Here is a 27,244-nt window from a genome sequence, read left to right as displayed (position 1 = left end):
ACTCTGAGGTTTTGTCTAAATCATTGCTTCATGCTCTTCACTCTTATTTGACTTCTTACGAATATGATCATCAACAAGGAAAGGCTTTTCTAAGCATGTCTTGAGTACAGAGTGATCTAGAGTGAGCCAAAGCAGAGACACCCTTCTCTCTCCTCCTGCTGCCCCACTGCCCCCACTTCTGGCACCAGGCACGCAAGAGGCCCCCAGAGCAGGATAGCTCTTGGGGAACAATGGTGATGATGGTTCATTACAGACGGAAAGTTCTGAAGAATTAAGGGAGGAGGAGAGCGTTCAAAGCCATAGCCCCCGATGCTAGATAGAGACCAAATTTTAGTTTTCACAGTGAGATGTTATTCATCAACGAGACTTCCCATGAATAAAATGCCTTGTCATTTCCCACTTGCTTTCACCTGGACCTGCTCAGTCTGACTTCCAGGGCTGGCGCTCTGCTCCTGCAGGAGGGAGACAATGCAGGCTTTGTCTGAGCTCCAGGTCAATGCGAGGTTCGGCAACTTGCTCAAGAAGAGTTCTCGAAGGATTCTCTAGAAGCTGTCGGGGTGGCTGCAAGCCTGGTGAAGGGAAAACTGACTGCATCCCTCTCTCTGCTGCTTAAATTTTTATTTTTCCTATGACTACTACTTTCATAATTAAAAAAAAAAAAGAATCAAATCCTAAAAGAAGGAAAAAGGGATTCATTCTTCTAATAAGATTCCAGGAACCCCTTTTGGAGCCTGGGCTGGATAAAAGATCTCCAATGTTCTTTTGATATATTTTAATAAAAATCAAGATATGATAGCTAAGCTTTATTGAGGACCTACTGTGTGGCAGGCAGTATTCAAAATTACTTAAGTCTATTAAATCACAAAATCTCTACAACCTCACGAGATAGGTATATGTACAACTATCATCCCCACTTTAGAAGTGAGGACACAGTTAAGACACTTGGCCAGTGTGACAGTGGCCACGTTCTCTACCGCCCTCCACCACAAAGGTCCTGGCTTCCGAACTCTAAGGACACGAAGATACAGTCTTGAATGCCAAGCCTTCATTTCTCTTCCCGGGGCCCCCAGCTGTCCTCTCCACCTGGGGTGGATCACACTGTCTGTCTGTCTGTCTGTCTGTCTCTCTCTCTCATGTTGCACAGAGAGGGGTATGCTGAGAGTCCACTGCTCCCAACAGGGCTGCTCAGAGGAAAATGGACAAACACTGAGCCTGATATAGAGAAAGAGAAAGTTCTCTGAACCTACTCTTTCTTTTTTATAAGGCAGATTTTTTAAAAGTTTTTAAAAAAGTGTTTATTTATTTTTGAGAGAGATAGAGAGGCACTAGGAGCAGGAGAGGGGCAGAGAGAGAGGGAGACACAGAATCCAAAGCAGATTCCAGGCTCTGAGCTGTCAGCAGAGAGCCCAATGCAGGACTAGAACTTGTGAACCGTGAGATCATGACCCAAGCAGAAGTCTGACTCTTAACTGACTGAGCCACCAGGTCGCCGCTGAACCCACTCTTAAAGAAGGTCCCCCCTTCAAAACCTCTACCTTTCATGGTGTATGTGTGTAAAGGAGGGGAAGAGATTCTTTCTAAGCCATAGTTGGGAAGAGTGGCCTCACAGTGAGCCACACAGAGGAGCCCCAGGCACCCTGCCCTGTGCTGCCTGGTGCTGGAACCGGGCTCAAAGACAGAAGAAAGGGGGCTATGGGCTCTCTGTCATTAAGTGTGAGCCACCAGCCAGAGGAATGACTTTTTTCCTTAGTTCTTGAACACTGGCCAATTAGCTGCTAATTAGTGAGTGTATACATTCCAGCAGGAAGGCCAGAAAATTCAGTCTCAACTCCAGCCATCAGCTTCCTGCCCCAAAACCCAGCCTTGCCAATCTCCCAAGGGAGCCCTTGCATCACACAAAATCGGGTCTCCCCCTGGGCTTCACAACAGCAAGACACTCACAGCCTTCTTTTACAGGCTGCATGCAGACCGACAGCCCCTTAGCACAAAGCATCATGGGAGACAGAGATCATATCATCCTCACTAACCCATAAAACGAGAGATATGAAGGAACTGAGGGGCTATTAGGGCCACGGAGTGAGGAATGCTTCCAACACAGACTTTTAATCAATACGTGCCTATGAGGTAGCAGCCCACTGGACTGGAAGGCTCTAGAACATTACAGACTCTATAGAGGTACAAATATTTAATGAACACCAACTATAAGCAGGCTACTGTTCTAGGCCAGCCAGGCAAGCACTCTTGTGTGGCGTTCTCCATCATGGAACAGGCATCTTAAGTAAAAATAGAAGCCCTGTAAAGAGAATCTTCTAGATGCCTGGTACAGAGACCTGATGTGGCTCAGGGGAGGATGACTGGGAGGACAGCCTGGTGGTTCGGGAGTGCCTCCCACAGGGGACTCGGCATAGTTCCAAAGGCACAACAGAATTTCTCTTGATCTGTGGTCCCCCAAGTCACCTGAGGAACACTTTACAAAAAAACACAGATCCCCAAACCCCATATTCCAGACCTACCGAATCAAAAACTCTAGGACTGTTACCCTGGAGTTGCTATTCTTTTTTTTTTTTTTTAAAGATATTACAGTTACAGCAAATTTAAACATATAAACAGCAGGTAGGAACCTGGAGCCCCGGGTACCCATCCCCCAGCCTCAGCAATCATAAACCCAGGGCCATTCTTCTCTCACCGATACCCTCATCTGTTTCCGCTTCTCCGATATTATGGAATCCGCACACTTTTTAAACCAGGGACTCTGAGGCAGTCAGAACACGGATGCGGACTAGGAACACTCACTGGTCAAGACACAAGGGATTTCCAGGGACAGGTGTACAAAGGCTCAGAGAAATGAAAGAGAATGGTACTGGGCAGGGTGGGGGGGAAGGGGTGAAGAATGGCAAATAATTTGGAGCACCTAGAGGGTGGGGTATGCAGTTAGAGGGAACAATGATAAGGGTCACAAGAACGCTGGGGGCTACTGGGGCCCAGTTAGCACTTATGGTATCTTTGTGAGAAACACAATAAGGCATCTCTGGGTAGAGAAAACACCCTTTTCCTGGGCTGAAACGACCCACAGAAACAGAGCTGACTGGTGCTGCATGCCACTCAATGCCTGTGCCCTTCACTCCTAAGCCAGGCCCAGGCCACAGACCTGTGCACAGCAGGGCCAGGGCAGGAGGGAGTCTGAAGGCCCACAAAGGGGATTGCACTTTATCTTTAGGGGTTAAAGGATACTAAGAAGGGGAGCATGTGACATACGTGTGCTTTGAAAAAATGCTGGGCAGCAAACGGAGGACAGAGAGAGCCGGTGAGGGAGTCATATCAGTAAACTATTGCAAACTCACCTGGGAAGAAGGAAGAAGGCCCCCTAGGTCAAGGCTTGAGAGAGAGAGCTTTGGGAGAGAGATCTTGTTTGGGGCTCTGGGGATAACTGGGGACTGGATATAGTGACATAGAGTCGCTGGCACACAGGAGTCATTTGAAAGTATGTAAATGTTGAAATCGCTCAGGCAAAGTTTTTAGGGTAGGAGTAAGGAGGAATAAAGACCCTGGGAAAACCAGCATTGAAAGGATGGAGGTTGGAAAGGAGACAGAGCTGAGCCAGGGAATACAGAGATTGATGAGAAAGGGTCAGAAAGGTGAGAAGTACATGGGAGGTGGGGGCGAGGGGAAAGTAGGTGCATAAGAGCCACAGAGCAAGTGTTCACAGGTGTGATGAGAGGGGCTTGGAAAGGAGAAAAGTAGAAATGTAAGGGAAAATCAAGTTTTGGAATACCTGCATTGACAAGCCAAAGAGTTCGGACTTGGACTTGAAAAGGCAGAGAGTAACAGGTGTCATGGCATATAGCACGGGCTTGCTGATCAGTTAGACTTCCTAGGTCTTTCACTGACCAAGTAGGGCCTCGGGCAAGCTATTTAAGGGAAGTCTCTGAATCCCCGCTAGCAAATTGGACAGTTTATTCTACCCATGCCTAATTGGGATGGAATGGGGAGGACATCTCAAAGGACAGCAATTCTGCCTGCCACCGAGGGCACCTAACAGTGCACTGCCTCTCAGGATGGGTGAGCTCTTCGCACACCTAACTCACTCCTGTGCCTCGAACTGGCTTGTGAGCTGCTGGGCCGGGGGCTGGAGAGGAGAGATTAGGGTTAAACTAATTGAAGTCAATGGTCATTTGTTGACTATTTCCTATGGGTAAGATAAGAGTATGTAAAATAAGATGATTGGGAAGGAGAAAGAAAAGAAGAGAAGCGAAGCGAAGCGAAGATCCTTAAGGGCATTTGCAACTTGGTGAAGGATCCATAGCAAAGCCCAGCGCCTAATGCTAACACAAGGTGGACAGTGGGAGGCACAGCAACGAAAGGAAGTCTCAAATCCCATTCATTGCTAAATTGCAAATGCAAGTTTCTGGGGTGGAGAGAACTACTCTGGCTGGTGGGACCAGGCTTTGTGCAGGCGGGCAGTATTGTGTGCGGCCTCTGGGCTGGACAGAGGAGGGGAGAGGAGGAAATAAGCACTGAAGGTTGGGAATTGACAGGTAAGTTTGAGAAAAAGCTACAAAACTTGGCGAGACCCCAACCAGGAGCCACGGGGAGTGAGGAGAGAAAGATGTACTGGGCTCCAGCAGACACAAGCTAAGCTGATCCCCAGTGAGTCACAGGCTGGTGTAACCCCTGCCCCAAGCATGGTGGAAACTGTGACTTACCTCTAACGAGAAGGAGGTGGAAAAGATGATATGCTGTCACTATGTGATTATGTGGCATTATAGGACAAAGGGCGTTTGCAGATAGAATAAAGGTCCCTAATCATTTGAGTGAAACAAAAGGGAGATTATCCTGGGCAGACCTGATCTAATCAAGTGGTCCTTTTAAAAGAGGGTCCAAGCCTTCCCTGAAGTTAGAGACTCAACGCAAGAAAGGCTTTCTCCGCTGCTGGTCTTAAAGAAGCCAGCCACGTGCTTCAAAGAAATGAATTCTGCCTACCAGCACGTGAGCTCGGAAGAGGGCCCCAGACTCAGACAAGCATGCAGCCTGGTCTGGCACCCTGATCACAGTAGAGAGACCCCGGGCAGAGAGCTGGGGCACATGACGCCTGAACTCCTGATCCACGGAAACTAGGAGATAAGAAATGAGTATTGTTTTAAGCCCCTGAGGCTGTAGTATTTTGAAGAAATGAGTGTTGTTTTAAGCCCCTGAGGCTGTAGTATTTTGTTACGAAGCAATAGGAAATAAACACGTGGGTGTAAGATGTGGGGGGCCATGACCAGGGGCTAAAAAGCATGGGCTTTATTATGTAGGCCATGAGGAGGTCCTGACTAGTTGTTTATTTGTTTTTTTTTTTAATTTATTTTTAAGGCAGAGAGGGTCCTGACTAGTTTTGAGCAGAGAGATGCATACTTTAGGAAACTAAGAGTCTTCAGTGTAAAGGAAGTCGGGGGAGGGGTGGTTGGTCAGAATCCCTTGAAGAAAATTTAGTCAGAGCACTGCTCCCAGGAGAGGGTCAGAAAAGTTTTGGTGACTAAGTTCTGAGTTGAACCCAGCCAGCTATTCTTCTAGCCAATCAAAAAAAAAAAAAAAAAAAAAAGGTGGAGGGAGCAATGAAAATTGACAGTCATTGAGAAAACCTTAAAGAACTTTAGTGGCCTTGTTGCTAATTATAAATATTTACTCCTCCCAGAATTCCTGACCTCACAGAAAAGCCTGCGTAAATAGCCCTGCTCCTTTACTGGAAAATTTGTGTGTGTGTGTGTGTGTGTGTGTGTGTGTGTGTGTGTGTTCTGTGTTTTCTTGGAAGGGGGACAGGGCGGCAGTAAGGTACTGGATGATCTGCAGTCACTTCCTCTTGGATATTGTCTAGCTCCCTTCCCCTCCTCCTCCTCGAATCATAAACCCAGAGACCTTAAAGCAACTCCTCCTTCTCTGATTCTATCTGCTGGAGACAACTAAGCCAAACAAACTCAGGAAGTGGCAAGAAGTTGGGAAGGGGAGGAAGCTCATGGCACAGAAGGAAAAAGTAAAGAGAATGCCCTGATGTTGAAGGAAGAGGGTGGGGAGAGAGAGAAATGAAGGTCACCTCAAGGTTGCTCGGCGCCAAGCCTTTAAAATGTTGTGCTTGGGCTTTCAATCAAAACAGGCACTAACAGTGGGCCAGATCTCCTGGGGCTATTCAAATATTAACATTCACAGTGATAAACAGCCCCCAAAAAAGTCCTCCGTGAGCAAATTGGAACAAACAACTAATCTAAAGCGGGTTGCTAAGACACCAGTTGGGCAGGAGCCAAAGGCAGTTCAAGTATCTGGAGAATTCCTTATTTTTTCGCTTTCAGGGAAGGGGAGAGGAGGAGGAAGGAAGAGCTACCTGTAGATGACTCCATGTTGATGGAGAAACATGAGGGCTGACGTAACCTCTGCAGCATAGAACCGGGAACGGGGCTCATCGAATTTTCGGGAGCGCTGGATCTGGAACATGAGGTCTCCACCATTGACATACTCCATGACGAAAAAGAGGCGGTCCTGAAAGGAGAGCAGAAAATGCTGTTTAGGTAATTCCACTGCAGCAACCCACGTAGGCCAGAGAGGGCATCTTGAGCCGGACGGAACTCGACCGGGAAGAGGGTGCAGAGGTGAATGAATCCAGGTAGCCCCCAATCCAGATAGAAGAAAAATAATCTTGACAGCACATGGATTAGGGCATGAGGTGCTATTTTAAATCTCTTTCTCTGTTTTATTTTTACAGGAATCAGCTTAGCCTTGTGGAGAAAGCCCAAAGCTGACAGAAAGGAGACCTGGGTCTTTGATTTCTGTGACGACCTTGAAGTGTGTCCTTGGGCACATCTCTGACCCTTTGGAAGCGCCAGTTACCTTTATACACAGGGTGGGTTATCTAATGGCTCCCCAGAAGATAGCCACATCCAAATCCCTTACAATGCAAATGTGACCTGAGGAAAAAAGGACTTCACAGATGTGCTAAGGATCTTGAGATGGGGAGTTATTCTGGATCACCAGGGTGGGTCCTAACTGCAGTCACAGTTGTCTTTATAAGAGAAAGACACGGGGAGTATTTCGAAGCAGGGAGAAGGCAATGTGGCCGCAGAGGTAGCGATGGTGATGTAGTCCCAAGCCAAAGAACATGGCAGCCACCAGAAGGAAGAGGCAACAATGGACTCCCCCCTAGGACTTTGGGAGAGAGCAGGACCCAGCCGACATCTTGATTTCGGCCCAATGTCACTGGTTCCAGATTTGTGGCCTCTAGAACTATTCGAGAATAGATTTCTGTTGTCTTAAGCCCCCATATGGTGGTAATATGTTAAAGGTAGCCCTGGGAAACTACTACAAAGGCCCACAGACTAAAGGGGCTGCAAGCGCCCCTGATGTGAGGGCCACTTCTCACTCTGGAGGAGGTTCCTTCTGGAATTTCTATCTTGGTACATTTTCCTGTGGCTTCTTTTCTCCTGAATGGCCCAACCCCACTCCTACCTCATTGGAGGAGGGGTCTTCTTTATCTGCCCTACGTGAGCATGTGTGAGGCGGATAGATGGAAGTTCACTTTGCAGTGAATTTCTTGACTCCTATTTCCTAAGGCTGTGGGGGTGTGGGGTGGTGGGCCGGGTGGGAGGCCAAGAATGACAAGCTAGCACTGTCCCTGCGGAACTTCTGATCCAGGGGTAGAGACAGGAAATGGGCAGAATGACGAAAACAAAACAGGAGCAGAGTGTCGCAAGGATGAAAGAGCAAGCGTAAGGCGGGTTCTCTGAACCAGGGGCCATGGAGGATTCTGGGCAGAGCTAGGGCCTGTGAAAATGAGGATGTGGGGGTAGGGGCATGAACAAATCCCAGGATTTGGGGACAGATTGAGAATGCCCAGGACAGGAGTGGAGCAGCTCAGCAGGGGAGGAATGCTCATGGAGCACAGGGAAAACAGCGATATTAGAGAGGCCAGAGGAAAAGAGCACATTCTTAACATAGAGACAGTCTGAGTGAAGCTGCCAGGAGGAGGTGAGCATATTGCTTTCAACCAAAATTAGTAGAAACGTCTCCCTGAAGACTGTCTAAAAATCACAGTACTTCTTAATTCATGAAGGAGTCTTGATAGCATATTTACTTTATGATTGGAAATGCTCTGAAAATAAGTCCCTCATTAAGAATTGTTATGAATTCAGACTACCTTCTCCCCCGTCCCCCCAACAGTCTCCAGATTTATTCAAGCTATACTGGTATTTACAGTGGGCCTAAGGTCTGGCTTTTCTTCCATTTGTCTCCTTTCCCCTTCAAGACCTTCCTTGTTTTCTTCCCCGAGTCTGATTCTGACTCAAAAAGACACAGGCCACATTGCCAACCAACCACTCAGTCATCCAGTCCCCACTCAAGTCTTCATTACAAGAACCGAATGCTCAGGCTGACCTCAGCCCAAAGAGACCAGAATTTCTGAGGGTGGGACTCAGGCACCGGCAGTGTTCAAAGCTTCCCATGCACCCTTGACGTGCAACCAGCGTTCAGAACCAGTCTTCCATGTGGTCTCTGCCAAGGTGTTTTGCACCTGAGAGATGCGTGGATTATAAGCTATTCAGATTTTCCCTCTTCTGTGTTCAAGGATCCCCCAAGAACACGGGTTTGTGCATCAGAATCACACAAAGACTTGTTCTAATGCAGGTCCCACCCCTTGTCCCTGAGGTTTTGATCTGGAAGACTGGGGGTGGTGAATCTGAGAATCTGCATCTCTAACAAGTTCCCAGGTGATGCCAACACTGCTGGTCCAAGGACCCCACTCTGAGAACCACGGCCCTAGAGCACCGGGGGTAAGCCTTTCCATACAGCAGGTGCAGCTGCATCACGCATCTGATGCTGCCCTGATCTAGCTGAACCACGCCATCAGAAGCAACCACTACAGTGAGTTCCTGGGGTCACCAGCCCGGACTTGGGCTTTAGCGACAATGCTGTATTTCTTCAGCTGAGTTTGAAAGACTCCAAATCTTTCAAGAGGAGAAAACTTTGCTTCCCCATACTCCTCTCCACTCCTTGGCTGCTTTTTATTCCACCAGCCCCATTTATGAACATTTGTTCCACCAGCTGTTTAAGAACAGGGTCCATGGAGTGATGGAGAAGAGCTCCTATCTGAATCTGTCACTGACTGGCTATCTGAGCTCACACAAACGACTTCATCTCTGTGTTCAGTTTTCTCAATTGTAAAAAGCAGATGATACAGGACTTGCCTTACAGGTGTCTTATGGGGATGAAATTATGTTAAGATGCCTGTTTGTGACTGGTGCTCCCTGAAGGCGGCCTATTCCTGTCATCGCTGATGGTTGTATAGCTGCCACCAGTACCCAGTCTTCATTTTCCTGTCCTTTTAACAGCATTTTCTCCTGACCACATCCCCTTCCCACAAATGCTGGGCTCCCTTGGCTTTCAGGCTCGTTCCTCTCCCATGTCTCGGGCAAGTTGTCTTCTTCCTGCTCGTATAAGCATCCTGGGGTATGAGCAACCCCTTACTGTATCTCTAGCAGCTAAAAAGGAGTGGAGCCTGACACCTTGTGAATTACTAGTACGTTCTTGCACATTCACCATGCACGAGGCTCTAGTTGCTGGAAATTCAACAATAAACCAGAGTTGGCTTCCCAGTGTTATTTCTATTGTTAACCTCACTTTGAGTTATTCTAATATTAGTTCATTCTGAACTTATTTTTTTTTATTTTTTTAGCATTTATTTATTTTTGAGAGACAAAGACAGACAGCTCATGAGCAGGGGAGGGGCAGAGAGAGAGGGGCACACAGAATCAGAAGTAGGCTCCAGGCTCTGAGCTGTGAGCACAGAGCCTGACGCGGGGCTCGAACCCATGAACTGTGAGATCATGACCTGAACTGAATTCGGATGCTCAACTGACTGAGCCACCCAGGTGCCCCACTTCTGCTTTTACCTCAGTGTGCATGGCCCCAAAGCAGAATCAATCCTTTTTAAATAGGATGGACTCCTGCTAAAGCAAGATCAGGTTTTTACTCCCCCTCCCTCGGTTCAGTGAGGTTGGATCCTTTCTGACCTCCACACCTAACACATCTGAGAAGCATGTTTTGATGCACAGTGAGAACCTCAAGTCATTCTGGGAACTGCTTAATTACATAAACTGAAATCAAAAGAAAGCTGGCAAACCCAGCAGCTACTCATTAATCCCCTCTTGGCATCAGTAGAAAACAAAACAAAACAAAACCCCAACTTCCTGGTAAAGTAAGCAAATATGTTTTCTGAGGTAATCAAAGGTTTTAAAAGCCTTATTCCACCTACTCCTCCCTTAATCTCACCTGAATGTGTAAAAAGTTACGGTCTTGGGATAGTAAGCAAAATAATAAAGTTAGGAAAGAGATTATATGTCATGGCCATTTAGGGTAAGAATAGTTAATAATGACCTGCAAGCCGGAAGGGCCACACCATGTGTTTGAAATTCCCATCAGGCTCTGTTTTCCCAGAGCACTAACCTTTCCTGCTTTTGAAGGGAAAGCGAGGCCTGCCCTGTACATCTTTCAAGGTGTGATAAATGGTCAGAGGCTTCCTCTCAACAGCACCACATGTCCTGCCAATTGGATTTGTTTGGACGCACATTCTCCCTCATTTGTTAGCTGTTTATATGTGCAAAGATTCTATCGCTTTTGAATCAATTTCACATGAGTGCCCAACAAAAGACGGGACTTGGAACAGTCGTCCTTTGATGTGCCAGTAACAGGATGAACAGTTTCTCCAACACACCGTCTAAGGGAATCATGGGTCCTCGCTTCACACTCTGTGACATCTCTTGACCCCTCCACATCTACATCATTTAATCTATCAGTTCAACGGGTCTTTCTTGGGTGTCCAGCCCTGGAGTGGCTACCTGGGGGATATGAAAGATGACATGAGTCAAGGCTTTGGTTTCAATGAACTAAAAACGGAACACGGGAAACCACAAGAAGCAACACAAAATGTTGTGTTGTTATGTATGAAACCTTCTTATATCGAATCAGATTGTGAAAGCGATGTATCTGGGCCATTACTTTCTTAGCCACCATCGAGAGTAATCGTCTGTCATCCAGGCCTTAGCACTTATGATCCTTATAGGAAACAGTCATGGGAAAACCTTTTCTATATTTTATTTCCAATAATATCACTGGTCCTGGTAGAAGTGGCCATGTCTATAGGAATTTGGATGGCGCAATTCTGAATTAGGTTTAGGAGGTGGGGAGGGGGGAAGGAGAAGTCCTGGCAAGTGAAAGGAAGAGCCCTCGAGAACAGAGGGAAACAGAAAGGGACACTGAATGTGGGGATGGGGAGGGTGGGGGTGAGCAGGTGGAAAAAACTTGCTATCTAGGAAACTGCGTCAACTCTGGAGGTAGGTAGGAAGGAGAGAGGCTGGGTGGGGGTAGGGGGTGGGGCAGGGAGGAAGTGGTTCTGAAAACACAGGGAGGAAGCAAATAACTCTAAAAATATTTCTGAGTTGTAAAATCGCATAATGAAAGCTAACTTTAAGCAAAGCTATTCTGGAAGCAGAGTTCAGGATGGAGTGGTAGAAGGCATCCTGAAGTTATTTCCACTCTAGCCTATTTCCACTGTCCTAGATGCTTCATTATCTTTGAACAAGAACAAGTCATCGTCCCTCCTCTCTATTACACTTCCTTGGTAGAACCAAAGGAAAGATCCAATCACGCTGGGAAACTTAACCAAAACAATTTTTAATTTTTGTTGATGTTTATTTATTTTTGAGGGGGGGAGGGACAGAGAGAGGGAGACACAGAATCCGAAGCAGGCTCCAGGCTCTGAGCTGTTAGCACAGAGCCTGACGCAGGGCTCGAAATCATGAAACATGAGATCATAACCTGAGCTGAAGTCAGACACTTAACGGACTGAGTCACCCAGATGCCCCAACAGTTGTATTTCCCCACAGAGAAAGCAAGACATCGTCGCAGAAAACATCCTTCTTCTTACTGGAGACTCAACTCTCTAGAGAAGAGTCTTATGTGAATAATAATTATGCTTAGTGATTTCAGCTTTGCTAGGCAATAACAAAAATAAATATCACTTGAATACTGTTATCTGAAAAAAATCATTTACACAAATTTCAGTCCTTCTCATAGGCCTTCTCTTCATTTCACCTCCCATTTTTCAGAGGCCTTAAGTGTAATGACCTTGTGATATTTCCTCAAATTCAGATTTATCTCCACCAAATGCCTATAACAATCACCGATTCTGACAACAGAACCGGTAGCATGGGAAACATAGAGTGGGTTCTCACACGGCTGTGTCTCGTAATGATCTTCTAGAAGCCATCAAGGGTAGAGTCCACCCTACTGTGGGTAAAAGGGGGAGATGCTTGTTTTCACGTGAGAAAGCCTTAATCAGAATTGGCCAAATAGTAAAAATTCCACATGACAGTCTGCTGGTTGGGAAAGTCTACATTTCATTCATATGTATCTGATATTTGTCTCCAATTGCTTAAAACTATGATTATTTGATGTACACAGGATGCCCCAAGTTTAAAGTGACCTAAAGCCGTAGCAAACTGACTCACCCAATAAAGTTCAAATAAACATTTCCTGACTCTGACTAGAGCTTCACTTTGCTCAGAGAACAACTTCAAGTTACTGCCAACTTTCCCCATGCATTTTCAACTGTGTGAAAGCGAGGGGCAAGGGGAAGGGTCTGTGTTCAGTACATCAGAGAATACTTTCCTTTAACAGGGGTCACCAACATCTTATGAGAAAGAAGCTTCTTTCACATGAAATGACAGTACATAAGGAACAGCACCCAAAAAGACTATGTGACCACAATGTTGACCACCGCAGTGGCCTCTTTTCGTGAATAAGGCAGCATCTGAAGTTAAGTGGGAATAATGGCATATCGTTAGTTCCCCCCCCCCACTTTTTTAATGTTATTTTGAGACAGAAAGAAAAGACAGCATGAGCAGGGGAGACACACACACACACACACACACACACACACACACACACAGAAAGAGAGAGAAAGAGGAGAGAGAGATGTAGGGCTCAAACTCACAAACCAGGAGATCATAACCGGAGTTAAAATCAGGAGTTGGACACTTAACTGACTGAGCCACCCAGATGTCCCATTTCCCATTTTGAAAATGACAGGATTGAGAGAGTTTCAGTGGGGGAACAGTGAAAAGGATGGTGGTGTGGCTTTGCTGAGTCTCTTTCACTCCATCACATCATCAGAGTGTCAATATCTGGTACCTCAGTGTCACCTCACAGAACCCAGCATCCTTCCTCCTGATTTTCCCCATTGGCTGTTTTCTTCATCAAGTGCCATGCCTGGGGCATGACATCTGACTACTGTCCTCTCTCCCTGGCTGTTGACCTGGACTCCAGAAAAGCAGCAAGGTGTCACGAACCTTGCCCCTCACTTGTTAGCCCAACTTAGTGGCTCAGGCACCCAGCAGAGGTTTTAGGCTCTGCGCTATGCCTGTTGCCTACCTAGAATCTGGTCTTCCCATTCTGGGCAAGAGAGTGACATAGGCCAAGTCTGTCTTTGATGATACCAAGAGATCATTTAAAGAGGAAGAAGACGTTGCCTATTCATGGGAGCCCATTGTCACCAGTTGTGGACTGTTTGAAGCCGATGTTGAGGACCTCTGGAGTGTTCCTTCTAAGTGTTTTCAAGCATAGGAATAAAAGTATTCTTGTTCTAATTCCATTTCCCCAACCCACATCATAGTCTTATTCTTTATCGATGTTCTTCCCATGAGCTCCGGCTGTTCCTCCCAATCCAGTGTGAGACTGTATCCAACTCTGCTTGTTTTTCACACATAAGCCTTCCTGTGTCTTTGGCAGGTCAGAAGCGCCAACAGTTGGGGCTCGGGACATCCCTGTCTCATGTATCCCCATCTTGTCTAGGCTCGGTGCATGTCCAGCTGAGGAAAGAAGAACTAACTGAGATGCTCACCTCAGATGCTGGGGATGGACCCCGCACAGGATGGAAGGAGCCCATTTAGCTGCTGCTCTGATTCCAGAAACCAAGCCATCGCCTTACCACTTCTGCATCCAACGCAAAAAGCAGCACCTATAGAGGTCATATTGGGGTCTGATTTCCAAGGGGCTCATGCACTTACTACCATTGTTAATAAAGTCTGTGGTCCTGGGTTAGGTCAGTCCTTGAAGCAGGGTATTGCCGTTGCTATTGTTTTTGACGTTTCTCTATATTTGTTTCTTTGTTTACTCGATTCTATTTAGAGAAAAATCATGCTCCCATCAGAGGATTAGAACGTACCCACATTCATGGTAAAGTGACCAAGCCTATTCAGTGAAAAGCAGTCAAGGAAAGTTGTTTTCCATCTTGTGTATACAAAACAACTGACCAGTTCACTGAATTGTTCCCTTTACAACCAGCTATCAACTTTACTATGGTCCCTCATTTCTTACTTTTCTTTTCAAAGATTATGCAAAGTTCTTGTGCCAGCTCTAAAGATAAGCAAGTACCAGGTAGCTGACTGAATGGAGAAGGTACATCAATATTTCCCTTCAGCTGGGGGAAGAATACGGAACCTGCTTACATGGAGATATTCAGGTTGATCTGCACCAAACGTGAAGGAAAGGAAAACTGCCCCTCACACCTCCTGGCTCTGGGTAGCTGATGGAGCCAACCCTCTGTAAAAGGATCCAAGAATGTAAATTCCGTAACCAATGGTCTCCAGCTTCTTCCATCCTGGCACTCTGACGGACAGAGCACGTTCTCATGAAAACCATGGCTTTTCCACAACAGGAGGTGTCTCCTGGAGTGACCAGGGCCCCGTTGCCTGCATCTGGCGGCGTCTCTGCAGTGCTCACGCCATGCTGGGCTCATCCAAGCCATCCCAGTAATGCCATAAGAAAGCACTTACTGCGTAGCTGATACTGCGCTGTGTCGTGTTCGGCAACTGTAGGGCCATATGAAATCAAATCAAGGGCCCGAAGTTCCCACCCGGGGCTAGAGAGCTGCAGTTTCACTGCATCATTGTATTTCTGTCTTTTCCTTTCTATCAATCCCACTTGGCTTGACTTTCAGTCCCATAGTCACGTTGTTGGGTTCACATGCATGGCTGCCTTGAACCAAATCAGCCACTCCACGACGGCAAGGAAGCGTGGCTGACATCTCCACTGTGCTAAATCCCCTTTCATGTTCTGACTCCTTCAATAAAGCCGAAATGAAAATGTGCTAATCTGGGGGAAACTGGCAACTTGGAAATAATACACTAACGTACCCAAACAACTCAATCTGGTGGATTCTGAACGCTCAATCACACTGTTTTAAATCTTAAGTGGCATGGTTGGTGGCTGCAGGCGTGCTAAAGAGGATTTCCATACCACTTCACTAATACTCTCATTTGATGGCAGATAGAGCGTGAAAGGTGGTTTTTTGATTATTAAATTCTTTGATCTCCATATTACTGCCCAGGTTTACTCAGAATGCCAGGCAGTGTGGTGAGATAAACTTCTAAATATTTGGTGTCATAGTACAAGGCCCTCTCGAAGGAATTGTTTAACTATGGTTGTGCTATTGGTAAGCAAGCGCTAAATTCCATCCGGCATGTGTTGTTTTTAAAAATCTATGGGCACGGACTCTGATCAACACCAGGCAGTCTGCATTAAATGGGCATCAGGGCTCAAAAAAAAGCACAACACAAACAGCCTGGGTTTAATCAGTTCACAAACCTTTTGTTTTGAATGACCGGGAAAGGTGGTGACAGAGACAAAGCAGGACAGAGTTTCAGGATGAGGTGCAGCTCTGATACAGGTGGGGGCAGGCCAGCAATTTTACTTTGGCTAGAACGCTGGTTTCTTTAAATGTAGAAATCCATTACCTAAACAGATTCATTTAATGCCACAAATGAGGGAAAAAAAAAGAACTTGGGAGCTTGAGCACCTTAACAGGAACAGGGCATGACTGAACTGTAGTCAAATCCTATTTGTGAGACCTTGTCACTGGGTGCTTTTTAATGTTCTGATACGGTTCTCCATCCACGCTCTCACCTGCTTGGTGTAGTAGTCCGGGCTCAGCCTTTGGATCCAGACTGTGTGCGTCTGAACCTAAACTCAGCTGCTTATTGGTTGTGTGAACCTGGACAAACATGGACACTGATTTCCCCAACTATAAAGTCGCTATCCAACAGTAGTGACTGCACAGAAAACAGATTGTCTTTACTGTAAGTGCTTGGTCTGGGGGAACAAAAAAACTGCAAAGGAAAATATTAGAACTAATTTTCTATTCACAAGCCTCCTTTTATTCAGTGGCTACATGTGGTTCATTCAGTGATGGACACATTTCAAATCAGTCCATTGTTCTTTTCTAAACTACAAAGCACCATACAGGTGTTTGCCATCGCTGTTGACATAACTAAGTTTCTGCATAGCACACACATTAAAATAAAACCCCTACTTAGAAATCTACCATAGGGGCACACAACATCACTACCCAGACAAGATCTACCCCCAGCCTTCAGAAACCACTTCAAAGAGCACGTATATGACTTCAGCTCCCACAGGTACATGAGTGGCACTTTGGAGCAGTTTCCTGGTGCAGGTGGTCACCAGCAGGTGAGTGAGAATTACAAGTGAGCAGACTGAAGTGTACAGGTTGAGGACCATCTCCCCAAGGCCCTGGCTTGCTAGCTCACTAAAGAACATGCCACTTCTTGACTCCAGAGCCTTCTAAGGGTCTCTGCTGTCATTTGAAATAAAGCGCCAACTGTCTGTAGTGGTGCTTTTCAAATGTCAGCGTACAGAAGAATCAAATGGATGCTTTTTTAAAAACACAGATTGCTGGACCTCAAATCCCCAAATTCTGAGTCTGTAGGTCCGAGCTGGGACCCGAGATTCTGGATCTCCAGCAAGCTCCCACGTGCTGCCACACTGCTGGTCTAGGGATCATGCTTGGAGAAGTTCGTGCTAGAACCTCCCCATTGGGTGGAGATCCAAATTTCAATGTGTCTCACTGCCCCCTACTTGACTTGATTCTGCCTCATGTCACAACCAGTCCTTGGTCCCCATCATTCGGGAACCATCCTGGCAACTCTGCTCCCAGGACTTCCTCTCCACATTTCAAACACTTTCTCTTCTCCTCCTCCCTGGTGACATCCCTTCCAGAGAAGACGGCATCTACAGAACCCTTTCTCCAGTGAACTCATGGCGGTACTTAAACCTCCTAAGAGAATGAGTAATCATATCCTTTGCATTATAAACTTACACCATTGGACGTATATTGTGAACGCAGACAGGGTTATTTGACTCAGTGTTATTTTTCTACCCTACTTCTTGAACTGGACTTCCTCAGTCCATGAGAGAACTTACCCTTGCATGTGACAGCCAGTCAATAAATAACGACTGATGAGTTAGACTTCTCAGTCAGTGTACTTAATATCATTTTGGTTCTGCTCAGCTAAGGCTATCTGAATTCTTAGGCGGGTGAGTACCATTACTCTAGACAATCCAATTCAACACTGTTTTATGGTCTTGGTTCCTAGAGTGGCTCCTCAGGTCTCTTCCCGAACCCTTTCCTGGTCCTAGCAGAGAAGGCACGCTTACAAGTTAGATGGTTGGCCACTGGTGAGGCTCACCCAAAGAGATTACTTCTCTTCATCTTGGATATAGACCAGCCGAGGTTTGTACACTTTCAGGACCCTCTTTTAAGAATCCCACAGGGAAGATCTATCCACCAATGATGTGAAGTGCAGCCAAACCACCGCAGGTCTCATACGGACAATGAAAACAAACTTCTCAACTGCCTTCTGATGAATTCCTTACTTAGTGAAATAATCAGTGAGCTGGTAAGGAAACCCTGTTTTCAACCACAGTATTTTGTAAAAAATGTGCATTCTCTTGCAATACCGACCTACAAACAATCCAATGCCAGGAAACTCTAAATCAATGCCTGGAAAAGAGATGTATTTCCAGATTCACATGACTTTTACTGTTCCTCTGCTCTACGTCAGATTCATGGTTTGCCACATCCGAGGACAACTAAGTAACCATTCTGAAATGAACTGTCTTCATAAGGATGGGCAGTCCTGCCTCTTAGAGCCTTCTGGCCCTGCCCCGGTAACTCCACGTTTGGTACCTTCGTTTCATAAATGCCAATCTTTGGCAGATACTTTCTGAGCATCTGCTGAACATGAGGCAGCGTGCCTCCGGAGTGTAAACTGCTTGTTCTCCATCTCTGTTTTCAGAGAACTCCAAGACATGTCACCTCTTGAAATTACAGTTGGTGTTTCATAATGTACTGTGTGGACTGGGTCTAAATCTGAATATGCACTCAACAGACAGGAGAGGAGAGCGAGACTTCAAGAGGGCACAGCAGTCACTGCCTTCAGCTGCCAGGTACCCCCTCACTTCCGCCTCCCAGGCGTGGTCCAAGCTGCCTCTCAGCAGCTACCTCATGCTGTTCTTCAGAGTTCTAAACCACCGCTCCATACTCTTCTTTTCCAGAAGGTGGACAAGGCCTCAGTAGATAGCGCACTTCATGCATTTGTCCAAACATAACACTGTAATATCCCGAACAGGAATCAATTGAAAATTTACCTTTATAAAGAAATGCATTGCTTGGCCAATCCAAATGCAAGAACACTTTGTAACGAACTGAAGAACACAAATCTTTGAGCACACTCACAGCACCCATCTATTATTCAGCAAATGTGCTAATTAAAATTGCCCTTGTCTTTTTTATCATGGAAGGTTCTCAGGGAACCTCTAGCTGGCAGCTCGGAGTTAGCAGTTCTAATTCCTTTCCATGCACAGAAGTAGTGTCATGTCATCTTTCCGAACATATTCCGCATAATTCAGATTTACCACCAATTCGAATTGCCCAAATTCGTTTTCTTTTGCTGTGTTTGTCTTTGGATAAGATAAAACTCTGCCAACTTGCTTAAAACAGAAGCACTGACACAAGAGTAATTCCCCGGAGCTCCTGACCACCCAAGGCAGAATCAGCTCTTCTCCTCTGTGCCGTGAAGCCCTCAACCAAGTTCCCATGCACCTACCGCGCAGGGTCAGCCAGTGACAACAGCTGCCTGTAGCTTAATAGCACCACAAAAACCTTCCGCCCTGCTCTGATGATCCAAATGGAAAATGTATGAAAGACACAGACACATCAGTTTGCAGACTATGCCCCGAGCGCTGGAAATCACTTATTTTCACAATTTATTCGAAGAGAGTAACATAAAGTTGTTAAATGAATATATGTCTAGGATTTCTAATTAGAGCAGGTGGTCTCTTGCCCTTTTTGTTCCCAGAGACTGGAAAATCAAGGGGCAACCAACAGCTTTAGCCAACTCAACCTCTGATTATCTATTTCCATGTATAAGTTTTTGGGAAAAGAAAGGAAGGGAAGGGAAGCAAGATTGAAATACAGATAGGTGATACTTATTACTGCAAAATTTCCTTTGGGGGGACGCCAGCCAAGCTGGCACATGAACAGGCGGGTAGGCAGAAGCAGAAGGGAATCGACAAAACCCAGGAAAGGGAGTTTCTAAATTCTCCCCCCTCACTCGATACAGGGCTACTTCATCTCCCCACAGACCCCTGAAGCCCCTTACCACTTTCACGTCCTTCCTCTAGGTCCTGGCCTGCTACGCCTCTATTCTCTCAAGGGAAATGCCAAGGTTAAAATGGTGGCTGAGCTTTCAGCAAGCAGCCCTTTGGAATGTCTGTGAAACAGTAGTCTCCGGAGGGCTGCTGCCACTGCTGGGTCTTTACAAATGCGTTGGGGCGGGGGAGCGGAGGGGAGCAATACCCTCTCAGAAGAGATAGTTCTGACAAAGTCAGCAGCGGCATTCCGTCAGCCTTGTGTGCGTAAGGCGAGGGGGCCTTAGCTTCCAAGGAGACAATGCCATCAGCTAAAGCATGCATCAACTGGCCCTTTCTATTTTCTCAAATTGTGTAAACAGCTTCCTGGAATCAGCAACATGACTCAAAGCACCTGTGATCATTTACACCTGGGAAATATAATAAAGATATTTCAAAGTGATTTTTCAATCGGAAAACATTTAAATGTTCCTTTTTGCATTATGTTTCTGACCTCTGGTCATGCCAGACCTTGATCGTTAAAGCAAAGGCCCGTCAGAAGGCTCTAATTCCAGAATGGGAAGGCAGAAGGGATCTCCTATAATCTGAAAACTGATTTCTCCAAATTTAGTTACAGTGGATGTACTCTGAACTGTGGTCCTCACACACAAATGATCTCTGGCTATTCTGTTGAGAAGAACAACACGCCATTTCCCCAGATGACTGTGCTTTTTCTCACTGCAAAGCTTGGCAGCAGACAGATAAGAAGGTAGAAGGTCTGCTGGTGGAGTCAGAGAAAGACTTTCCAAGGAGTGACGCCGGCATTCACTTGTGAAAGAAACTATTTCGCAAGTATGTTAGAGACTATGACAAACCCCATGTTTGTCACTGTTCCTCATGGAGATTTGGGAAGGAGTTGCCTAGTTTACCCACAGACACATTTCCTGCCCCTTGGATACTCCCCGGACAGTGTTCTTTCAAGGTGCAGGTCTTAGGTGCTTTCCCCTTTCCCCTTAAGAGCAGGCCTTTAGGTTTAAAGAAGCCAGGAATTACATCAACCCCCTCCTCCCTCCCCCTGCCCCCCCCACACATTGCTTTCCCTATCCGAATAAAAGAAGCCTGGAGAATTATTATCCTCTGCGCTATGATCCTAGCTCTGAAGTGTGGAAACAACTTAAGGAAAATAGTTCAAAGGGTTAAGAATGTGCAAGGGTCAAATAACTTAAGAGTATGGTCTTGCGAGTTAGAAAGTCGATACTTTCTCCTTCATACTCTGGTTAAAAATGAAGAGCAACATCCGTGGAAGGCTTTGGCTCGGCCTCAGTGACAACAGCTACCCCACACCCCCGCCCACTCCATCGAATGCAAAGGAACATAAATTCCCTGGGCCGGGGCCTTCCACAGGCAGAGAGAGACATGTGAACGTAAGGTAGCAAAATCCTGTAATGCTAAGGAGCCCAAAGAGAGAGCCCGAAAGCTAGAAAACAACAACATCGTCACTGTTAACTGTGCCTCCTGCGGTGGTTGGTCCTGCCCCCCGGTGTTAGGCCGGTGAGGCATTTTCCAAGTCCCAGTCCCCACCGTCCCCCAAGTCAGAGTAGAGCCAACCTTGGAGAATATTTCCTTGTAACTCCCCAGCCCTTTCTATCTAATCTAGAAGAGAGATAGCATTCAGTAAGACTGTGCTTCTGGTGCAGGCTGCTGATGACAATCTCAATCCCTCCGGCTATAGCTGAAGAATTTGTGACCAAAATGTCCTTCCCATTACCAGCCATTACCATTTTCTAAAGAAGCTGTCCATCAAGGAAGTCTGATTGATTTAGGGCTGCCCAGTTCGTCACTATTAAGAAACACACCATTAATTGACAGTTATGTGAACTTCATTTATAGACATACTTAGATGACTTTTGGGGGTCGGAGGAGTAAGACGATTGTAATGGCGGTTAGCTGTCCTTCTGTGCCTCCAAAATGAGCAAATGAAGGATTTGAGGACTAAAATCTCGTTAAGGTCAACAATGCTTGGGGCTTAGGGGGGCAGGAGGGTTCTGTCGGGTTGTTAGAGATGAATCCTCTGCCCTCTCCCTGGGTTATTTAATACTTTGCATCTTCAAGGAGTTGGATGGGAAAATGCAACTCCGATGTAGGCAGAAGAAGAGGAGTAGAAGGTAGAGGAGTCCCTAGTAAGAGCTACTGCAGCAGAAAGAAGGGAGACGAGGCGTTCTCTGGAAAACAAGCTGCAAAAGACTTCTCTGTCCTGGGAGCATGCTAGGCGTTCATTTTCAAGTGCAGGGGAAAACAAACTTGGGCTGCTTCACACAGCCTCAAATAGCTTCAGCCCTTGTCAGGTGGGTTTTTGAGGGCCCAGACCACAGAGACTGTCTGGGAGTCTGTGCTCAAAAGTCCAGAACAATTCAGAAATTATTTCAGCTGTTCTCATTTTAGAAGTAAAACAAAAACACCAAGCAGGAACAAACAAACACATGCTTCTATGTATCTATTTTTAAAAGAAAAGCACAGCTCTGCCCCTGACTTTTTGTCCGATTATTTTTCTCCCCTGTGTAACTTGAGGATCTTGCTCATAAAAAAAAAAAAAAAAAAGTGTCCTGAGTTGCTGGATATGAGGGTAATCTCAAAATTTCTTCTCCTAGAATATCACCAATTCACTCACCTGGCCTAGAGCATTTTAGCTCTTAGCCTGCTTTTCCTGGCCCTGGATCAATCAAACACAATAACCACTGTTATTTTATCAGTATCTCTGGGTTCAATAGCCACCTTCTCAGCCCTCCCGTCCATCGATCGTCGCCCTCTAGCGGCAAAAGCGGCTAACTGCAAGAGGTTCAGCAACCGGATCGAAGAGAAGAGGGAAAAAAAGATCAGCTTTCCAAGAAAACACTTAGCAAAATGAGACACGTGCTTGAATAGCTGTGTGCTGTTGTGGTAAATATAGGAAAACCTATGTTAATAAGCTGGGTTTTTATCTTTCACCTCCTCGTTAAAAAAAAATACGGGTAGTGAAGTGGGGAGGGGGAGGGGTGGATCCAAAATAAAGAAAACAGAAAGTTAGCACATTGCAGGGAACCTCAGCTGTCATTCTGTCCAACTCCCCTATTTACCTCTCAGTCCCCATACTTTGTGGCCAGTCCCCGATTCCCAGGGATTGTTTTAGAATCACAGCGGGACTTTCTTGGCATGCTGGGCTTCTCCTGGCTTCCTAAGGGGAACATTTTGCATGAAGAGGCTGACTAGATTGGGTAAGACACATCCGCCCAGGGAGTGCCCACAGGGATGACCCGTCGCCAGAACACAGAAACTAGCCTATGCGCTGGGACGGAGTTTGCTCCTGAAAGCCTAAAACATATCCTCGGCAAAAGGGTAGGGGCCACGTCTGTCTTACTCATTTCCACATCACCAGTATCTGACATAGTGCCCCATACCTGGGAAGAGAGCAGGCAATACAGTTTCCACCTGAGGGACAGCAACATGCTGAAAAGGTGCTCAGGAAGCACGATGCTAACCTCCAGGAGACTCCGACCGCCAGTCTGATTTCCCCCCAACAACGAAAAGAGGGGATTGAAAATTATCCTCCAGGAATCTCAGGTGCCAAGGAGGAGACTTGGGGGGCAGCCACCACACAGCCATGTCCCCTTTGATAATTTTGCAGAGTGAGCTTCTCTGCAGGTTTCATTTGAAGGAAGGATTCCGGTACTATACACAGCCTGGAGTCACCGGCGGGAGGACATCAGTCTCTGCAGAGTAACGACGAATCAGAGAATTGCTTCTCTGAACCAGAGAGCACAATGCTAAATCGATTATAGAAGAAAAATTAGAATGAATCGGACACAATTAAAGAAAATAATAAGATCTGACACAAACACCGACAGGACTTGACAGAGTTCTTTGGGTGACTGGGATGGACACACAGACGCAGATGCCTTCCGTGTGGGCAGGGCTGAGCATCCTACGCGTATCAAACACTCCGGAGCCCCGCCCCCAGTGGCCCATTGCAACCCAGTGGCTCTGGAAGAAAGGCCTACTTTGTGCAGCTACCGTGAGCGGTCAGGGCTTGCCTTGCGCTCTGGATGTGGCTGGGTCCTGGTGTGCATGTGGGTGGGGGGAGGGCGGTAGAGCTCTGAGGCTTAATGCTCCATGGCCTTGCCCACCCAAGTCTTCCTCACAACAGTATCCTGAAATTCAGACAGGGTCTCCTCTCCGTCCCCACGGTTCTCTGAGCGGCAAGGGCGGTCTGACCTGATGTGTGGCAATTTTACACGGACTGCTTTCTCAGTCATTTATGTTGTTAACTTCGGTTCTGAGGGGCTGAAAATGCATTCCTAATTGAAATGGCACGTTCTCTAGAGAACAAATATTGCAAAACTACTCTTCTCTCAGCGTTTCATAGGGCACCATTCAAAGCCAACCACGTGCTCTGTTGTTCTTTACTAACATACAGAATAATCTCCGTACGGTTAATTCAATGCCTGGTATTTGTCTTTAGTCCTTTAAGGTTCAGCTTGGTTTTCATTCTTACCATACACGTGGTAATAGTGCACACACATGACCTTGAGCATAGAGCTGTAAGGACGTGTCAAATCAGCAACAAGAAACACTCTTGTTGGCCAATCTCTAAAATGCTCAAACATCTCTAGAATTTTAGTTTATTTGCAAAGGAATTCAGATACTTGTCTTCGGTAAGCACGTGACACGTAGCGAGCTGATGGCCCAAGCTGGACCCTGGGTCCAGAGAATGTGAACACACACAGGGATAGTAGGGAATAGCCACAATGGAGCGCTTCTCACATCTGCTTAGAAACATTAACAACATCACTAATCCCTACAAAAGCAAGATGAATCCCAATGGTCTCAGAGATGACTTGTTCTGAGTTGGATCACTCCATACAGACTCACCGATCACTTACATTGCACTGGTTCCCTGAGGAGCTGAGTGACAAGGAGCGCCGTGGTTGATGCAATGATCTATGTACTGTGGCCGTGGTCCCCAAAGAGTTGCAGAAGAGAATTTTACTGACCAAAAGAAACAATTCAGGTGCAGGCAAATAGGCATTCATAATATTTCACTTCATTTGAAAGTGACATTTTTAAGTAACAGAATCAAGAACCATTCAATGAGACCCAACCCATGGCATTTGGTGAACCTTTCTGGAACATCTAGAAAACTCCAAGTCCCTGGGCCTGTCCTGCTTCCCAACCCTCCTCTCACCAGGTGACATCTGTGGACCGGGTCCTGCATGAACATCTCGCTCACTTTGTGACTGAAAATGACTCTCCTCTTTCCTCCCCCACTGTCTGTTCCCTCTAAGCCAGGTTTGTGGGATTTAAAATTCAGACCCCTTAACTAACTTCTTCAGCTAAAGTCCTGGCTTGATCAAATAAATATTTAGCCTCCTAAACAATGAGCCAGTTCCTCTGGAAACATTTCATCCCATCCCCGCACAATGGACGTCGGGATCCCAGCCAGTCCGGTTCCGGCTTTCCAGAGGCTGGGTGGGCAGCACGGCCAGCTGACCTCCTCTGGTCCTGACCTGCCACAGGCCACCTAGCCCAGGACATTTGTGTCCTGTCAGGACAGAAAGCTTTAGTCACCTGATCCTGGCCTCCCTCTGGCCTTGTCCAGCTGCTGTGTGAGCTGTAGCCAGCCGCTTTCCCTCTCGGGGCTTGAACTGCCCAGTCTTTAAGGTTCTTTCCAGCTCAAACTGCAAAGAACTGAGAAGGGAATTAATCCATCCATTATTTTGCTCCTCTTGCAAACCAAAAAGTGAGGGCGAAGAGGGGGCCGAGGAGAGGAAATGGGATTAAAAGTAACTCTTGAGGTCTGAATCTAACCTTCGCATTTCATGTTGATCAGCTGGTGAGGGCCCTCTGCCTCTTCTGTGTCTCGGCCAGTGTTAGAAAAGCCCCCGTGAATAATCCTAACAGAGATCTCTTTATATTCTCATCTTTTCACGAGTGGTTCCTCTTCTAATCCTCCCAACAGCTTGGCCGGGAAGCCAGGGAAGCCATATCCCAATCCCCATTTTTGTGGAGGAACAAATTGAACTTCTGAACACTTGAGCAAGAAAACCAAACCCAAACAAAACAAAGCAAAAATGCAAAGTCACAGAGCTGAGTCATTCAGCAATCTGAAAAAGGAATGTGAAGAGAGAATCTTTCGTGCCTTATCCTATGTCTCATGCTCTTTCCAATACTCTGCCCCAATAACTTTATCAACTATGTGTTAGGGTTCTGTGTCAGGAGAGATTGGGAAGAAGGTTGCGTTTTTGGGACCGCTGCACATTTCTCGTTCCATGTGTCCCTTGAAACTGGGTGGGTTTCTGTGGAAGGAGTGATGCAATGTGACTCCTGAGGTTAATCACACTGAAGCCTCCCCACTGTTTGCTGGAATGTTCTCTCTTGAAATCTTCAGCCACCACACCTGCCCTGGGGCCACCATGTTGTAGGGAAGCTCAAGGCGAGCCATGCAGGGAGAGCACAGGGACAGGCTTGGGGACCCGGTGAGGAAGGAGGAAGGCCTGCCAGTCCCCAGCTGCATCAGCCCCCCGCCTCCTGTCTCAACCACCCTCTGAGTTTTCTGAGCCAGCACCGACCAGCTGGGCCCTCCATGCTGAGGTGCCCTCTTCTGTGCCAAGAGTAACCCAAACAGGGCCAAAGCCACATCTTTCTGTCAGAGAGGAGATGCCTTCATCTCTTTCATCTATTTGGGGTTTCTCATTAGCATCAGAGCCATGAATTCCACCACGAAAATAAAAGGTTTGAGAGCTATCTTTAGGAACAAGAAAAGGTTTTTCAGCCCTGCTGCTACCCCCTGGTAGGATGGTGTCAGGAGGACAAAATCTAACTCCAGGCTTGTTTCCAATATTCATTTTTATATAAAGAGACAGTTACTCATAACACACAGTAAAAGCTCTTAGTGAATGGTGATTTGGGAGGAAATGATCTAGGGGCACCTGGGTGGCTCAGCCACTTAAGTGTCCAACTTCGGTTCAGGTCATGATCTCGTGGTTCATGAGTTTGAGTCCAATGTTGGGCTCTGTGCTGACAGCTCAGGCTTCAGATTGTGTCCTCCCCCCACCACTCCCCCACTTGTGCTGTCTCTCTCAAAAATAAGCAAACATTAGAAAAAGAATAACGTAAAATCTAGAAACACCTAAATGCACTAATCACTGCCAATTTCTCTCTTAATCAACACAACATCTTTTGAGAAAGGGAAGGAGAGAGGATTTGGGGATAGCACCCTATTGTCCCCCAGGTCACACCTACGAAATGAACAGCTTTATCAGGAAGCCTTGTATGGACACGTGAATCCTGTCTGATTGTGACTGTGGGCTCAGCTCACACGAGGGCTGGTCAGACACTTCGAGGTCACCGAGCCCGGCACTGGCGTCTGCCTTTTGGGACAGTCGTTTGCAGGCAGAGTGTAGCCAGAAGAGTGAGATCTGAAAGGAAGAGTCTGTAAGCCATGAGAGGTGGTGGAGAGCAAGGTAAAGATGCTGACACGAAGAAGAGGAAGCTGGAACGGAATTACCAAACATGGTAACAGGGAGCAGCCACAGCGTGCCTAATGACACGCTCCTCCCAACAGCTTGTTTCCATTTTACAGATGAAGAAACTAAGGCCCAAGCTTGCAGAGTGTGTTTGTGACAGAGTCGGGCTTCAAACCCAGGAAACTGGACTCCTGAGCTCTGCTTTAACTACAAAGGATTGGCATGCAAAAACCGGACCC

General features: G+C 46.6%; 1 protein-coding gene across 6 annotated transcripts in view; it reads right to left on the bottom strand.

Annotated features, from left to right (window-relative positions):
* Nucleotides 1-27,244, bottom strand: part of PRKCE (protein kinase C epsilon) — a 495,693-nt gene that overhangs the window by 81,475 nt on the left and 386,974 nt on the right. For all 6 annotated transcript variants that reach the window (XM_029937296.1, XM_029937293.1, XM_029937291.1 and 3 more), the window contains one exon: nt 6,356-6,510. In XM_029937296.1, coding sequence (XP_029793156.1) covers nt 6,356-6,510 — 155 coding nt within the window. The remainder of the gene's footprint in view (nt 1-6,355; nt 6,511-27,244) is intronic.

The sequence above is a fragment of the Suricata suricatta genome, chromosome 4 (genome assembly GCF_006229205.1).
Source record: "Suricata suricatta isolate VVHF042 chromosome 4, meerkat_22Aug2017_6uvM2_HiC, whole genome shotgun sequence".
In the NCBI taxonomy this organism is placed as follows: Eukaryota; Metazoa; Chordata; class Mammalia; order Carnivora; family Herpestidae; genus Suricata; species Suricata suricatta.
This window is presented reverse-complemented; position numbering and strand designations above follow the sequence as displayed.